Source organism: Trachemys scripta, chromosome 4 (assembly GCF_013100865.1).
Source record: "Trachemys scripta elegans isolate TJP31775 chromosome 4, CAS_Tse_1.0, whole genome shotgun sequence".
Lineage (NCBI taxonomy): Eukaryota > Metazoa > Chordata > Testudines > Emydidae > Trachemys > Trachemys scripta.
In genome coordinates, this window is record NC_048301.1 from 109,909,031 (window position 1) to 109,925,243 (window position 16,213).

The 16,213-nt window shown below is 49.9% G+C and overlaps 1 protein-coding gene across 2 annotated transcripts in view; it reads right to left on the reverse strand.

The window, feature by feature from the left end:
- Nucleotides 1-846: 846 nt before the first annotated feature.
- PNPLA2 (patatin like phospholipase domain containing 2) overlaps nt 847-16,213 on the reverse strand; it is a 51,156-nt gene continuing 35,789 nt past the window's right edge. Inside the window, exons 4-9 of one of the 2 annotated variants that reach the window (XM_034770354.1) lie at nt 9,805-10,014; nt 8,736-8,796; nt 7,354-7,527; nt 6,370-6,502; nt 5,247-5,369; nt 847-3,915 (exon numbers count right to left, since the gene is read on the reverse strand). In XM_034770354.1, the coding sequence (XP_034626245.1) occupies nt 3,651-3,915; nt 5,247-5,369; nt 6,370-6,502; nt 7,354-7,527; nt 8,736-8,796; nt 9,805-10,014 (966 nt within the window). In that variant the 3' untranslated portion in view covers nt 847-3,650. Of the gene's footprint in view, nt 3,916-5,201; nt 5,370-6,369; nt 6,503-7,353; nt 7,528-8,735; nt 8,797-9,804; nt 10,015-16,213 lie in introns of both variants that reach the window. The other variant, XM_034770355.1, reaches the window with a different exon arrangement.

The window sequence follows — 16,213 nt, forward strand, 5'->3', positions numbered from 1 at the left end:
GTGGCTCAAGACATTAGACAAAGCACTAGCAATCTGCTGTAGGCAAGTACCCTGCATGGGATCCCAGGTGATTGGCTCAATGTAATAAGGGTTCTCTCTCACTTCTTAAAGCCACACGCTGACTAGAACCAGCAGCACCACATTCAAGGGCTTTGAAAACTTGGCTTGAGAGAAACCAACTTTGATGTGCATCACGCAATAGTTCAAAGTGTCCTCTTGTGTTGGGCACTTCAGATTTTGGGCTGATCAATGTTTGTCTAACCAAAGAATGAGTTAGAGCTGGCAAGGAATGTTAGAGATAACAAGAAGGGGCTCTTCAAATATGTCAGTCATACAAGAAAGATCAGGGATGGTGTGGGTCAGCTGTTCACTGGACAAGGTCAGCTGGTATCAGAAGAGGATAGTTAGGCAGAGCTGCTCCTACTTTGCATCAGTCTTCTCACAAAAAATAATGTGACCGGACGACTAGCCAAGTTACCATAGACAATAAAGGGGAAGGGATGCAGATCGGGATAAGTAAAGAACACGTCTGAGATCTTCTGATCAATTTGAATTAATTAAAATCAATGGGGCCTGATGCTGTTCACCTGAGGGTACTGAAGGAATTAGCTGAAGAAATCTCAGATCCAGTGGCAATAATATTTACAAACTCATGGATGACAGGAGAGGTCCTGGAAGACTGGAGAAGGGCTAATGTAGTGCCCATCTTTAAAAAGGGGGCGAAAGGAGGAGCCGGGGAACTATAGACCAGTCAGCCTGACTTCGATACCTGGGAAGCTACTAGAGCAATGTATAAAACATTCAATTTGCAAATACCTGGAGGATGAAGGGGTAATAACTAGCAGCCAGCATGGATATAACAAGAACAAATCATGCCAAACCAGCTTGATTTCCTTCTCTGACAGGGTAACTGGTTTTAGGGGGAATGCGATGGACATAATATACCTGGACTTCAACAAGGCTTTTGACAGTCTCACGTGACATTCTGATAGGTAAGCCGGAGAAATGTGGGCTCAGTGGAATTACTATAAGTGGATACATAATTGGTTAAACAATTGCAAAGAGTAATGATTAATGGAATGATATAGGGCACAACACGGGGGAGGGGGGATTGCCCACACTTTGGAGGATAGAGCTAAAATTCAGAGGGATTTTGATAAATTGGAGAACTGGGCTATGGACAACAAAATGAAATTAAACAAAGACAAATGTAAGGTGCTATGCTTAGGGAAGAAAAAACAAATTCACAAATACAGAATGGGGAAAAACTGGCTAGATTGGACTATTGCAGAGACAAATACCAGGCCCATTTCATCAACTGAGCAGGCACTTGCACTATGCAGGTAGTGTCACTTGAAGGTTGGCAAGGGGACACTCTAAATCACACAAGCTTGTTTCCAGACCAGTGTTTTGTGGGAACAGACAGGTCCACCACCACCAGGGACGCTCCACCCTCAGAGTCCTGCTTGCAGATGGCAATCACAAAATGAATGCTGTAGTTACCCGGTGAGCGCCTGGCTGCTTTCTGCCAGAAGGTCTCTATAGTGCATGTCATTATAGACATTATAGCAATGCTCCTTTTGGTAGAGGCAGACACTCCCACCCACACCAAGCGTATCACACAGGCCATGGCTGCTAGCAAGCAGCATGCAACCTCACCTTCAGGAAGAGACACACCTTTTCTCATCAGGTCCAGGACACGGGTGCTCTCCCGGACTTTCTAGCTGTTAGTTATTTATCACGTGCCAATCATCAGAGTTTCTGGGTGCATCTCCTTTGCTTTACGAAGTGGCATTTGAGAACCTTGTACGAGTCACTATTCTATGTATACAGTATATAGCTGAACTTTAGGCACCCCGCGTCCCTACTCCCAAAAGAGGCCACATGCAATTGCTTTGGCCTATTGCAGATTGTTTGTGCTAGCAGAGGTAGAAAGAAGCCCCACACAGCCAGAGGCATTGCAAGGAGAGGAACCTTGAAGATGGTTGTGTGTCACAGACACAGTCACAGTGTTAGGATTTTGGCTTTTTCAGTACATACAATCCCCACTGGAAGCCATCTCTCCCCTCCCCCTGAGAAGTGAGTCAAGCAACAGGTGGGACTAGACGCCCATCCTCTCACAGAGAACATGCCAAAGAAACAGCTTTGCTAGAAGCATATGTGCAATGGAATGCTACTGGGTTACCTTGGGACACTGCCTATTTCAAGGCAGCACCCTTCCAAACACTGGGCAGAGTTCAGCTCTGGTATAACCTCACTGACTGACTCATCTTTTAAATGACAAAATAAAGATACAGCGGCCTGCACACGGATTTGGCACGTCTTGCTTCACCTCCCCAACTTCCTTGTTCCTCTTGCTCACACTATACTGTCACCTTCAGGGCAGCACCACCTTCGGTCAGAATGGGGGGCACACAGCTCCCGCTTGGCTTGCTGACACAGCGGCATCTCTGGGACTGGCAATCTGCATCATCCAACGTCAGCTCCTTCACTAAGTTCCAAACTCACCACAAGCATACACAGGTGCAACGTCACTGGCTACGACGGAATTCCGTCCGTTTGCGCCAGCGGGGAATTTGGTTTCAGGGTTCTCCGGCTCCATGATCCCGTGGAGCTGGAACCCATTCCCCCTCCAGATAACCACCTCCTGGGCACCTGCTGTGACATTCCACCATAAGCCACTTGGACACAACATGCACTGTGCAGTCTTCACCTTTGGCCTTCCTACAAGCCCTTCGCATTCCTTCCCCAACGGCAGCCATCGGGCCAATCCAGGGAAGGAAGGCTGAATTTTGCAAAGCCACCTAAGGCTAGTTCAATTAAAATGAATGGGAATCAGGCACCTAAATCCTGAAAAATCTCAGCTGAACATCTCATGTCTCCCCCTCCCAAAAAAAAAATAAAAATTCCCAGCCAGTTTTATCAGTACAGATCTCAGGCCTCCGCAGCCCAATGGAGACAAAGATCCCTAAAGGAGAGAGGCAAGAGAAACCAAGAAGAGATGAAGGAAGCTTAGAGCAACAAGTTCCAGTTCTCTCCTGTGACTCTACAGTCCCAATGCCAATGAAATCTACATTAACAGCAGCAGGGTCAGAGCTGGCTTTGAGTGAGGACAGAGGTCAAAATTTGGCTCCAGTGAAGGAGAGTTGAGGGGCGGGTTTGGGCCCATACGATAGCTGCTTTGGCACTATGGGCTGCTTTACCTTTTGGTAGCACAAACAGTGAAGAGCCACAGGGTGCTGGATTGTTTAAAACAAAAAAACAAACAAACAAAGCCACAAATGTGTAGATCTAAAACCGGAGACAATTAAAACAAGCGCCAGAGCATGGGCTACATCCTGATCTAGGCTACATCCTCCAGGTATGTCTCCTGGAGGAGCCCATTGGAACCGTTACAGCACAGCCAGGGACTGCCACCTCCCCCATGCTGGGTGCTGATACACAGCTCTAAGTGGTCATCATCAGCAAACGTGTTGATTTTAATACTGTGCCCCTCCCCAGTCAGGCAAATAGCAATTGGCTACACTGGATGCCACTGCTTTGTTCATGAGGAAGCTCCCATCACAGGGTTGCAAGATTCAAAGGTGGTAGGTTGCTGAGATGCAGGTCTGACCCCACCCGCCCTCCTCCTCCTGGCTGCGGCGGGGGGCTCAGAAGAGTGGCAGGCTCTCTTGCACACAGTCTGCCGGTGAGTGTCTCATCTGCAGCCCCTCCGGCGGGAAGATGGAGGCCTGCATGTCCACGTTGATGCAGAACAATCCCAGCATGAGCTGGCGCTGATATTCCTCCCACTTCGTCTTAACGTCCATCAGGGAGAGGTTGCTTCGCATCCACTGGGGCAGCGCCTCGCTGTAGGTAGAGGCCAAGGGGATTGGTAGGCTCTGGGTCCTTCGGAGCTCAAAATGGTAGTAAAGCCTGAAAGGCAATGAACATGGATTACAACTTAAATACATGGGGGTAGGGACACGCAGACAGCACAGTACAGTGGCCAGGGCACCGGACAGAGAGTTGGGAGACCTAAATTCTATTCCCGATTACGGCACCAACCTGCTTGTGTGACTTTGAGCAAATCACTCCACCTCTGTACTCATCCATTTCTGCTCCCACCCTTTGTCTATCTTGCATATTTAGACTTTAAACTCTTCTGGGTAGGGGCTGACTCTTACTAGGTGTACATACAGCATTGAGCACAATGAAATCCTGATCTCCTTCGTGACCTCTAGGCTTTTCCATACCACAAGGAATATTATTTAGATAAAGTATTATATTCTCACCTCAACCTCAGCCCACATACTGGCCCATGCGGGGCACTGGCCAGCCATAATTCAGACAAGCAATGCTGGAGCTCTCCTCAAGTATTTCAACACTAGAGCTGGCTGGGAATTTTTTGGCAAAACCGTTTTCCGTTGGAAAGTCCAGATTTGTCAAAACGGAAACTTTCCATGGGAGTCAGTTTCGATTAAACTTTTGTTGGGACGGTTTCCTAAGTCCAGGATAGAATTTCTGGATAAAACCAGAGACAGAGAAAGAGCTGTATCCCAGAAGAACCAACAGCTTGGTGTTTTGGGCACTCCACTGGGAGACCCACGTTCAAGTCGCTGCTCTGCCTGATTCCGAGCCAAGACTTGAACCTCGGTTTCCCACATCCAAGATGAGCATCCTCCTCACCAGGCTGTTATGGGAGGTGGTCGGGGGGTGTCTCTCACAGTCACACGCACCTCGGTTTTGTCCCAATGCAGAATGGGAATTTTTTTTTGAAATCTCCACAGTTTTCATGGGACGAGAAACCGGTTTCCCACCCAGCTGTACTCCATTCTGACCTGGAATACCCTGGCACTGCCCCATGCTACTCCAGGCATAGGCCTCTAAGCAGAAACGGCCACTTGAGTTGAATTATCTTCAGAGGAAGCTTTGAGGCTCCAGAGTCCTCAAGCTGGCGACTGCCACGCAGACGGGCATACCTGCGTCTTCTATGAAATGGAGCTGGGTGGACAAGTGAGTACGGCTTTTATACCACGCCCATTGCTTTGGTACCTGAACGTTTCAGTACAGTATCATCCTGGGAGGGAGGAGGGAACTTTACCCCAGGACTAAGCAACCCAACAGACAAGGTCTCTTGATTTGCTCCAAGTCGATTCAGTAAGAGTGACACAGCAGAAGGTGAAATGGGTGTCCCCCCCCCTCCCACAGGCCATACCCACCCCTAGATGGCTGCAGAGGGAGGGCTGGGAGGAAAGCAGAAGAACCTGGCTGAGAGATGGCTTCCCAGTTTCTTCTTGGCTTCCCTCATGAGATAGGTGCATAGATTACTCGTCTGTTCCTTCATCCACCTAATGTCCTCAGGGACATCCGGCAGCCATTCCAACAACCTGAACAGGAGAGGAGGGACAGAAAGAGAACAATTAGCTGAGAGGCCACTTCTTCAGACATGAGAGCTGGAAAACATCTTGCAGACCCTCTAGTCCTAGCCCAGCAGGGCCAATGCACGACCATTTTCCAAAGCTTCATATCAAATGACTTGAATGATGGCGCTTCCCCCACTTCATTGATGAAGCACACCCTAGTTTTGCCTGGAGCAGCAAGATATACATGGATTTCACCCCTGAGGCATGACAGTCAGCAGCTCCTATATGTTGCCATCTCATGCAACTTTAGTTCATGAACTCCATGGAGGAGGTAACTAAGAGATGAAAGGCCACTTCACATTCAATATTCTATTCCCTATTCAATCCCTGAATTCCCAATATTCTATTCCCTATTCAATCCCTGAATGTAAGCCTTCTTAAAGGTTTGGAAAGTGGTTTTCCTCTGCCTCTATTGCCTTCTTCCAGCCAGAAACACTGTTTTCATACTGTGGGTCAGTGCTTTACACCAATACCAACAAACCACTGAGACTTGTTGCTCTCCCCTTCCCCCTAGGGTGGCAAAATGGGGTCAAAATTCAAATCCAAAATTATCCTCCTCTCCCTCCCTTCCCCAATCAGACCACAATGGCATGTTAAACCTTCTAGGACTCATCCCACCCCCACATGAACAATCAGGAGGGATGGGACTATGCTAACGCCACCCCTCTCTACCCTAGTTTCGCTCTTGTATCCTTCCACTCCCATATTAGCTGCTCTAGGGAAGTTTACTACAACTCTCAGAGCAAGTTTCCAAACGCAACTAGCTCTCTTCAACCTAGTGAGTCAGACGGGCTGTGGCTGAAGTCCCAACACAGTGACTGATAGGAATTGAAGTCGTCTCTGTCCTGGGCAGCTGTTGTACACAGGAGGGCTGGATTAGATCCTAGCCCTGCCCTATATCCATGCCCGACTGGCCACATCACATGTTACACAGTGCTACCAAGCAAACAGGTGGGAGGTTTACCTGACCGTGAAGGAGACAGCTGATTCCACAGGCAGCGTGTACGGGATCATCATGGCAGAGGCCAAGCGCACAGGCAACAAGTTGGTGATGCCAACTAATAGGCCCCTTCTCTCAGTGCAAGCTTCCAAAAGGGCTGAGGACAGAACAACACGGGTCAGACCAGCCACCTGGCAAATGCAGCGTGATTGTCCACCACCTCCTCCCCAGTGCTACATGAACTTCAAAAATTACCTCACCTCAGGGAAAGTCTCACTCAGAGCATGTGCCGTTCCAAACGAGGAGACAAAGAGTTCAAGCATTTGGCTTCACCTGGCTCATGAGGCGCAAAATCCAGAAACCTCCTTCCCTCCCTCCCACAAAGGGGAGGCGAGTTCCCGCTCCAGCTCACTTAGGCCACATCTATACTACAGGGACTCTCCTGGCAGAGCTAAGTAGCATAGAAGCAACCTACAGTGACAGAAGGGGTTTTTCCCGCAGGGTAGGAACACCACATCCCTGAGTGACAGTTGGTAGGTCAATGGGAGCATTATTCCATCAGCCTAGCTGTGTCTACACTGGGAGTTAGGCTGACGCAGCCACGGTGCCGGAGGGTGTGGAGTTTTCACAACCTGAAGTGCTATAGCTGTGTCAACCTAAAATTTTAGTCTCTATGGTCCCCCAGAAGGTGGTGTGCAAGCATAACCCATTAGGCAGGATGTGTTGCACATGACCTCCCACCCCGCCTCCCCGATGCCCAGTCTATACAGAATCCGAGTCTTTTATGGCTCTCAACTACAGACCCTGGCTTTTTAGCTCAAGGTGTAGAGGTTCCAGGTTTAAGCTGAGAAGGGCTCCGGTTCAATACGCGATACATTAGCTAACATGGTGGTCAACAAGCAACATTCACATCCCAACAGGCCAATGAGCTATGCTGGTCAGCTTAGAGAGGAGAGAGTTTTTCACTGGAGCAGCTAGAAGTCTGGACTGTCCCCCTAGGGACCATACCTTGGTTCAGTCTGGGTGGCAGGTGTTCAAAGATGTGATCTTCGACAGCAGCCAGGGCAGCGTTCTCCCTCAGCTGGTCTTCAGCTCCCATCTCCTCCTCCTCTGGGTCCCTCTCCCCTGAAGAGTTCTCAACGGCAAGGAGAGGGCGCGAGGGCCGTGGGCGGTGAAGGAGACCTGGGGAGGGAAGGTGAGTGGTGGGACTGTGGCAATTTAGCCAGTTGTTTTGCTTGTCGATTGGTTGAAGTGCTAGATTTCACCTCATCTGATACCAAGAGGGGGTGGATTAACATTACAGCCATGAAATAGGCCTTCTATCTCCAACCGCGGGCAGCCATTTTGGCTACCTGTGTTATGATGCATAGCAAGGTATATTAGATACCTGCTCACCTAGGGTGCGACATGAAGCTGGAGTGCTTTTCTCAGCCAGATAAGCTAACGCCTCCCAGTACACTCTGGAAATACCGTAGGTTATTGCTCTCACCTTTTTTATTGCTATATACTCGAACCATAGGCAGAATCCAAACCCATACAGGTGCATCAGACCCATGCTTAATCCAAACCTCTCCGATTTACTATATGGCACAGATCCAGCCCACCCTGCAAGACTATACCTACTTGTAACTTCACCATTGGCAGACCTTGCCTACATGAAGGTCATTTGCACCAGTGTAACCACACTTCACTGGTGCAGGCCTCCCATACTGAGGCACTGTGCTGGCAGAAAGCACAGCTTCTCCCCAGAGCTAGGGTGACCAGATGTCCCAATTTTACAAAGACAGTCCCGATTTTTGGGGCTTTTTCTTATATAGGCACCTATTACCCGCCATCCCCTGTCCCGATTTTTCACACTTTCTGTCTGGTCACCCTACCCAGAGCAGCGTCATCCAGTAACATAACAGAGACACTGCCTTTGTTTCCTTAACGTCCACGGGTGGGGGGCTAAGCATACAGGACAAAATGAATGAGTAAGCTTGATCTGCTATAGGCTGGCCGCAAGGTGGCACCACAGGCACATGCAGCGTGCCATGAAAACAGTGTTAACACAGGATGCCAGTAAAGTTGGAGCAGAAGCGTCTCACTGCATCAAGGCAGAAGATACTAGAGCTCTGTTCCCTGAAGTGCCGAGACACACTTTCGTTTATTTCATTGCTTACAGGCTTTGAAGCGTCAGAGGTCAAATTCACACCTGCTGTAACCCCGACTTCATTGCAGTTACACTAGGAATCAATTTGGCCTTGAGTTTTCCTGTATATCCCTCCCCAGCACCAACAACTTACAGTTAAACCCCATGGCCCAGAACATAAGGGGTTAACCAAGTCAGACAGTGTCCCTTTAACGTAAGCAAAATGCAGTCACTGCAAGGAGGTAGCTTGGTGCCTTACCATTCTTCTTCAGGAAGTGCAGCGCATCCCGGTAGCCCTGCTTGCACATGTCCCGGAGCACCTGCACAGAGACACAGAGTGGGTCACTGGGGGAGTTGGAGCGCAAGGTTGTTTGGTTAGGTGGAGTGTGGTGCAGATCTCAGCCCTGGGCTGGGATTTCTAGAGGAAATGCAAGAATTCTATCCCCCTCCTGCCCCACCTGATCAGGAGGTTCATTGCTTATCCTTCCCCTTCCCACAAACTCATCCCTGCCAACCTCTTCATCTGCTCCCCACCCTGGCACTTGAGCAGCAAAGGAGGGAGGGAAGGTTCAGAAACAGTCTTGGGGGCAAGGGGACACCATGTGAAAGGAGGCACCACCTGCATGGCCATTTGCACCTCAAGAGCCAGCTCTCTCTAACCCAAGGTCACAGTGGGCATATCACATCGATACATAGCCCTAAAAGTATCTCTTGGCCTCCCTGGTAAGCTGCTCTGATTGGTAGGTAAGTTGTGGAATCCTTCACCAACAGAAGCCAGGATGGTCCACTGGATATCTGCCCTTATAAAGCCCTCCAGAGAACGGGAGGGGGGTGGGCAGCGCATGTGAATCAGAGAGAGAGAGAGAGAGAGAGAGAGAGAGAGAGAGAGCTCACACTGTCCAAGCTATCCATGGCGCTTGTACCAAACAAGCACATTCAAAAATGACAGTGCCTAGCACCTGGTTGACGGGCAGTCACTCTGAGTCACCAATGGCAAGATGATGCTTATGCCTGAAGGTTCCAGACTGGCTTTTAAAATGCAGGGGCGGATTGGTCCTGAGTGCATGTGCATCCTTCTTCAGAAGTGGTACCCATTTCTTGCATGGTGCCAATTAAATCAAAAGCCATCCGCAGGAGGATATTTTCAGGGTTTCCACCAGCGCCTGGATTCAGGATTTCCCAGGGGGAAGAACACTAGTGTAGCTTGTTTAAATGGCTATGGGATGGACTCTGGGGGTTTAAATGTCAATGCAAACATAGGATCCAGAGCTCCACCCACCAAACCGCGGTGCACAGTCAGCATTCTGCTGCCCCAACAGGGCGCTCACCTGAGGCTCTGGGGGGAACAAGGCTTTCGAGAGGCGGTAGAGGTTGCGAAGGTTGAACTGGATGCTGGTGTTGGTGACTCTCAGCTCGTGAATGTTTGTGGAGCTGTCCCGGGGGCAGATGTCACTCTCGCCTGAGAACGGAGACACCGTGATGGTGTTCTTCAGCTCGTATTGCGGCAAGTTGTCCGAAATCCCTCCATCAACGTACCTCTGGAGGGAAGGAGACATAAATGATGGATAGGGTTTTTTTCCCCCCGCACCTCTCCCTCCGTAAGCCAGTTTCTATCAACGCTCTGCATCCCTATTGCACACACTCACAAGCCAGGAGAGTACTACAAACAGAGTTTTCACTAACGGTGGCTGGACTGACAGCCATGACTTCCCATCTAGGGAGTTCGTGATTCTTTCTAACTGTTTTTTTCTGTGCCTATTCACCGGAGAGAATTTTTAGTCACACAAGAATGTTTGTGGAGACAGGAAAAAGGTCACCCCTTGTGAATACGGATTCAAAAGTATTTGCACCAGAAACCGTAATCAGTGCTCTTTGGGGGCTTGGGAGCCATCCAAACAAGGAGCAGAAATGATACGGTGACAGTCAGGTGACCAATCACAGTGCAGGTGGCATAACCTAAGCTACATTCACCATGACTAGTTTGCAAGGAAGTCTGTACTGCGAGCATTCCTATAAACCACGCATCTAATGATTTTAAAACAAATGAGTTAGTAAATACAGAAGCCTACTGGTGGATAATTGGGAGATAAAACAAATTAAAGCATAGACTCTTTGCTGCCAATTTGTCTGCTTAGCGGTAAAAGTCACATATGTGCCCATTTTAAAGGAACCCATCGGCTGGCTAGGTTTAGCTTTGGCATAGGAGTGGAATAGGAGGGTTCTCTGGTTTTGCGCACAATAACCATATTCTTTTAATAGCAACGGTTACTGCTAATTATCCTTGATGGAGAGACAGCTTTGGCATGTTCAGATCTAGCTAACTGGGTCAATTCAAAGCGTCCTTTAGCTTTTGCACAACCATAGACTGAACAAGATGACTCCCATAATGGACCTTTGTGATGGCCCAGAAAGCAGTATCCAGATGCTAAAGGGATATGTTACTGGCTAGGCTGACAGAGCAGTAAGACGGAAGAGACTTCTGCAGAGCAAGAGGCAGGAACCTGTAATCTTTCAGATAAGGCTCCCATTGACTTGCAGAGAACTGCAGGGTCAGCCCCAATGTAAGAGACCCTTCTGTCTGGGCAGGTGACTAACAAAAAGGAATGCCTGGATGACAAATAGCTTGCTAGAGCAGAACCTAAGCAAGACTAAGGAGATACTGGTAGGAAGAGGGAAATGCCCACGCACATAGCTCCATTGAGCAGTCCATTAAAAGGACTGCAAGGCTGAAAGCAGACTAGCATAATAACAAGAAACCGGCAAGACCTTTTGGAAGTCAGCCCAGCCCCATAACAGGACACAAGTTCTGGCTCCCTTTTCAGCCAGGCCCATAACAAGGGTGGATCTTTCGCTGTGCAATGCCGGGGAGGGTTGGATGTTGGGGGTGGGGGAGAGGAGAGGGGAGGCAGGAGAAAACGTTTTACATTTTGTTCTCTCTAGCTGGAAGGGAGACAAGTGGCTTATCTCTGCACAGCTCACATCAGTCCCCCGCTGTCACTATTATTAACGTCCTTATGTAACAGGCCAGAAAAAATTCCTTCTCCACAGATGGCCTTTCACCTACTTCCACTGGGGAACACACAGCACATGCTGAACTTCTCCAGCAGGCTCCCAGGGCCCTGGCGAACAAGTTCACCTGCATGGTTCCTACTCCTGCCTGGACTGAGTGCTTTTGCCCACCAGGTGATCTCATGGATCGGGACTCTGGGCTGCACAGCATACTCCTCTGAGATAGCCCAGGGTGTTGCTTTCCCCCAGGTTTTTTATTGTTAGGTTTGCAGGGCAATTCTGAGTCAGAGGGCCTAAAAGTAAGAGTTCAAGGAGGCGCTAGATTCCCCAACGGTATTTACAGGCAATGCATGCAATGGCTCCTACGGCAACGCAATTAGCGAATGGGCTGGGTGGTGTTTACTGAGTGGAAGCTGGCATCTCGACACACCAGATATGCGGAACTCGGTGACCGTGCAGGACTCAGCAATAGCAAGGTGGGAGAGAGATAAAAGAGGGAACAGACAAAACTCAGGGGGGAAAACACAGCATGGAATAGCAATAAATGACCCCTGCACAGGGCGCTGCCTGGGGATTAGTGAACCCAGCCTCTACAAGTCACTAGGGAGGGCCCTGCGACTCCACCTGGTATTTCACAAACAGTCCTCCTTTATCCCCAGCCTGAAGCTGGCTGCAGTTGTTGGGTACCATTCCCTATCCTGGCAGCAGCTCATTTGAAGGGTCACCCTGTACAGCCAGAGATGGAGAGACATGCTAACCCCACAATTTCAGGGGGAGGAGAAGGGAAGGCAGAAGGAGAGTAGCTAGAGAAGTCTGCTTTACAATATGAGAGGTTGTTGAATGTTTGACTACCTTGGGTCAGGGACTATCTTTTTGTTCAGTGTTTGTACAGTGCCTAGTACCATAGGGTTCTAGGTCATGACAGTAGTATACTAAGAGTTTAGACCAGTTGTTCTCAACCAGGGGTACACATACCCCTAGGGGTAACACAGAGGTCTTCAAGGAGTACATCACCTCATCTACAGATTTACCAAGTTTTACAACAGGCTGCATAAAAAGCACTAGCTAAGTCAGTACAAACTAAAATGTCATATGACTTGTTTATACTGCTCTATATACAATCACTGAAATGTAAGTACAATATTTATATTCCAATTGATTTATTTTATAATTCTGTGGTAAAAATGAGAGTCAGCAATTGTTCAGTAATAGTGTGCTGTGACACTTTTGTATTTTGTGTCTGATTTTGAAATAAAGTAGTTTTAAATGAGATGAAACGTAGGGGTGCGCAAGACAAACCAGACTCCTGAAAGAGGTAAAGTAGTCTGGAAAGGTTGAGAGCTGCTGTTGTAGACCATGGCACAGCCAGTGGTTTTGTAGCCAGGGTGAAGCAGCAGATGCTTTCCTGCAGGTGGCAGTATAAAGTAACATCTCCAAAAAAGGGTGTTTGACTGCTGCAAAGGTGATGGTGCAGTGGGACTCTCATCAAAAGGAACCTATATGCGGGCCTATGCACCCTGCTCTCTGGTTGACTGCTACTGACTGTTCCTAGTTCAGGCTCAACTGCAGAAGCACCTTTGCCACGGTGCCCATCTCTAGCCAAAACTACTCCTGTGCAAACACAGCCTTGCTCTACACAGCCTATTATAATCTAGGCCAGGGGTCGGCAACCTTTCAGAACTGGTGGGCCGAGCCTTCATTTATTCACTTTAATTTAAGGTTTTGCGTGCCAGTCATACATTTTAACGTTTTTTAGAAGGTCTCTCTCTCTCTCTAAGTCTATATATTATATAACTAAACTATTGTCGTATGTAAAGTAAACAAGGTTTTCAAAATGTTTAAGAAGTGTCATTTAAAATTAAATTAAAATGCTGATCTTACGCCGCCGGCCCGCTCGGCCCACTGCCGGCCTGGGGTTCTGTCCGCCGGCTCCTGCCAGCCAGGGTCCCGGCTGCCGGCCCCGATCAGCCTGCTGCCGGTCTGGGGTCCCAGCCCTGCCCACATAGAGTAAGTACCTACCTTCTCCCTGGTTTTAGCCCATTCTCTTCCTCTCTCTCTGCACTGAGCACAGAGCTGAGGGTGAAGGAGCAGGCTGGGGGTTGGGGTATAGGGTCTGGTCAGGAGCTAGAATGAGGGAGGGGGCTCAGGGTTGGGGCAGGAGGTTTGGGTGTGGAGCGCTTACCTGGGCAGCTCCCATTTGGTGTGAGGGATGCAGGTGGGAATGTGTGTGTGTGTGGGGGGTGCGTGTGCAAGAGCTTCTGTTTGGTGCTCAGGGTGGGGGTGGGGATGTGGGGGTGCAAGAGTCAGGGCTGAGGGCATGTGAGGGGGTGCAGGAGTCAGGGCATGAAATGTGGGGGAGCTGGGTATGAGTGGGGAGTGCCGGAGTCATGGCTGGGGTCGTGGGGGGTTCAGGAGTCAGGGCAGAGGGCTGGGAGCATCCCCATGACTCCCGCTCACACCCTCAGCCCCCTGCCCTGAGCGGCTCATGGCAGGCGGCTGGAGAGGATATGCCCTGATTCCACCCTCCTTCCCCAAGGCCCCATCCCTTCTCCGGAGTAGCGAGCACACTGCGGCTGCAGTTCCGGCTCTGCTTTTCCCCCTCCCTCTCCAGGGCAATCAGCTGTTTGGCCACAGGCAGGGAGAGGAGAAGGGGCAGGAACCCAGCACGCTGGGGGAGGAGGGAGCTTAGCTGCCGGTGGAGGCTGCCCTGCAGCAGCAGCCGGCAGGACCAAGCTGCTGTCCCCTGCCCCCGCAGGAGAGAGCGGGGGGCAGAGAAGAGCAGGCTGGGCCGGGCAGGATTTTTAATGGCATGCTGCTGCCTGTCAGGGTCCCGGCCGCCAGCCCCACCCAGCCCGCTGCCGGCCTGGGTCTGGCAGCGGGCTGAGCAGGGCCGGCGGCCGGGACCCTGACAGGCAGCAGCGTACCATTAAAAATCGGCTTGTGTGCCATCTTTGGCACACGTGCCATAGGTTGCCGACCCCTGATCTAGGCTCTGAGTCCTTGAGCGATCCCCTCTCCACCCAGCAGTGACAGCCCTGCTAGGCAGGTTAGCTCTCAGTCCTTAGGAGCAGCCACGATTGGGGCAGGGCCAGGTGTCTCAGTCAAGGGTCCTCTTTTGTGGAGGAGGATCTATCTCTGGCTCCCCTCCAAGGCATGTTACAAGCTACATTTATTTCAGCTGCCCAGGAGTTAGTTCTGGGACCCTTTTCCCTCCTTTTAGGTCTCCTCTCCCAAACACCTGCTGCCTCAGCTGATCTCATAGCGGGATCCTACTGGCCCTGCCCTTGTTTGTGTAGCACACAGATACAGCGCACACCCGGAGAAGACTGGGTTGGTTGCTTCTTTCCATGTTCATTGCTAGGAATTGGAACTGTCATGCATCTCACTTGGCTCCTGCTGAAATGGAGCCATCAACCAAGGGCACTGGAAGGGGCTGTGTTCTCAAACTCCCCCACTCTCCCTCCCCCCCAATAAAGGGAGACCCATGGAATTCCTTTGGATGCACACAAGGAAAGCAACAGGCCCAACCTAGCAGGGTGAGGAATGTTTAGTGGCTGGTGGCAAGGCCGGCTCTAGGTTTTTTGCCGCCCCAAGCAAAAAAATTTTTGGCTGCCCTCCACCCCAGCCCTGGGCTCCCCCCCAACCTCCACCCTCCTGCTGTCCCAGCCCTGGGTCACTGGTAACTTGCTCCCACGGCGGGTCATTCAACAGGAATTTTGGATGTGCACACAACACAGAGAGGATTGGTTCCCATATGGTTACAGAATTGCAGTAAAGTGTAACAATTTTCAGCTTGTGTGATTGGGGGATATCTGGATGCATATTATAAGACTGTCCTACATAAATGAGGAAAAGTTGAGGTGCCTTTATTCTTTTCTTCCACTCTTTCTTGCTATGAGGAATTTGCCAATGCAACATCACGGTCTTCCTTTTAAACAAACAAACCAAACAAAAAGGCAATGGCTATTGAAAATAGCAATTCCAGTCCTAATAACCACTGGGAAGCATTTCTTGCTCAATTTTATCCTACTTTTTCTACAGCAAGTTACAGTGGATCAGTATATTTGATTTGGGAGAAATGAAGTAACAGCTGCCCAAATTGAGCTTGAGCACTCCTGAATTTTGAGGGTGTTCAAATCTGGACGGCAGGTGCTAGATTCCCTTTCTGAATATTAGCTAAATCTGGAAAGGAAAAGTCAATTTCTGCTTCCATGGCTCAGAAGTGGAAATCCTCCTACGTGCCTGGTACTGTATCTAAAGCTGCCCAGGTCCTCTAGCAGAGCCTCCCCTCCCTTACTTTTCATTTTAAATTCTAGTGGGATCCACATACCTCCCTTGCTAGGCTTCAGATAGAGAGGTGCACTGTTCCTTTAGTCCACCCAATTCCTTCTTTGGGGGCTGCAAGGTGAGGTCACACCAATATCCCTAATCCAGTCTGGGGAAGTCTTCTGAAGGCTTTGCCCCAGATATCCCCTTCTACTCCTTGGGCTGGGCACACTTGTTCCCCACTCACAGTGCCACCCCATTCTAGCAGCCAGCTCTCCATTCACAGCAAGCTGCAGCATGGCTCAGCTACCTCACTCCCTCCCCCTCCCTTTCCTGATGATAGCTGCCAAGGGATTGCTGGGAAATTTAGTTCTTTCCCTGCTCCAGGGCTGGCTCTATAGGTAGGGAGCTAGGCAAGGAACTACAGCTCCCAGGGTCCCCTTTACAGCTCCCGTGGAGCCT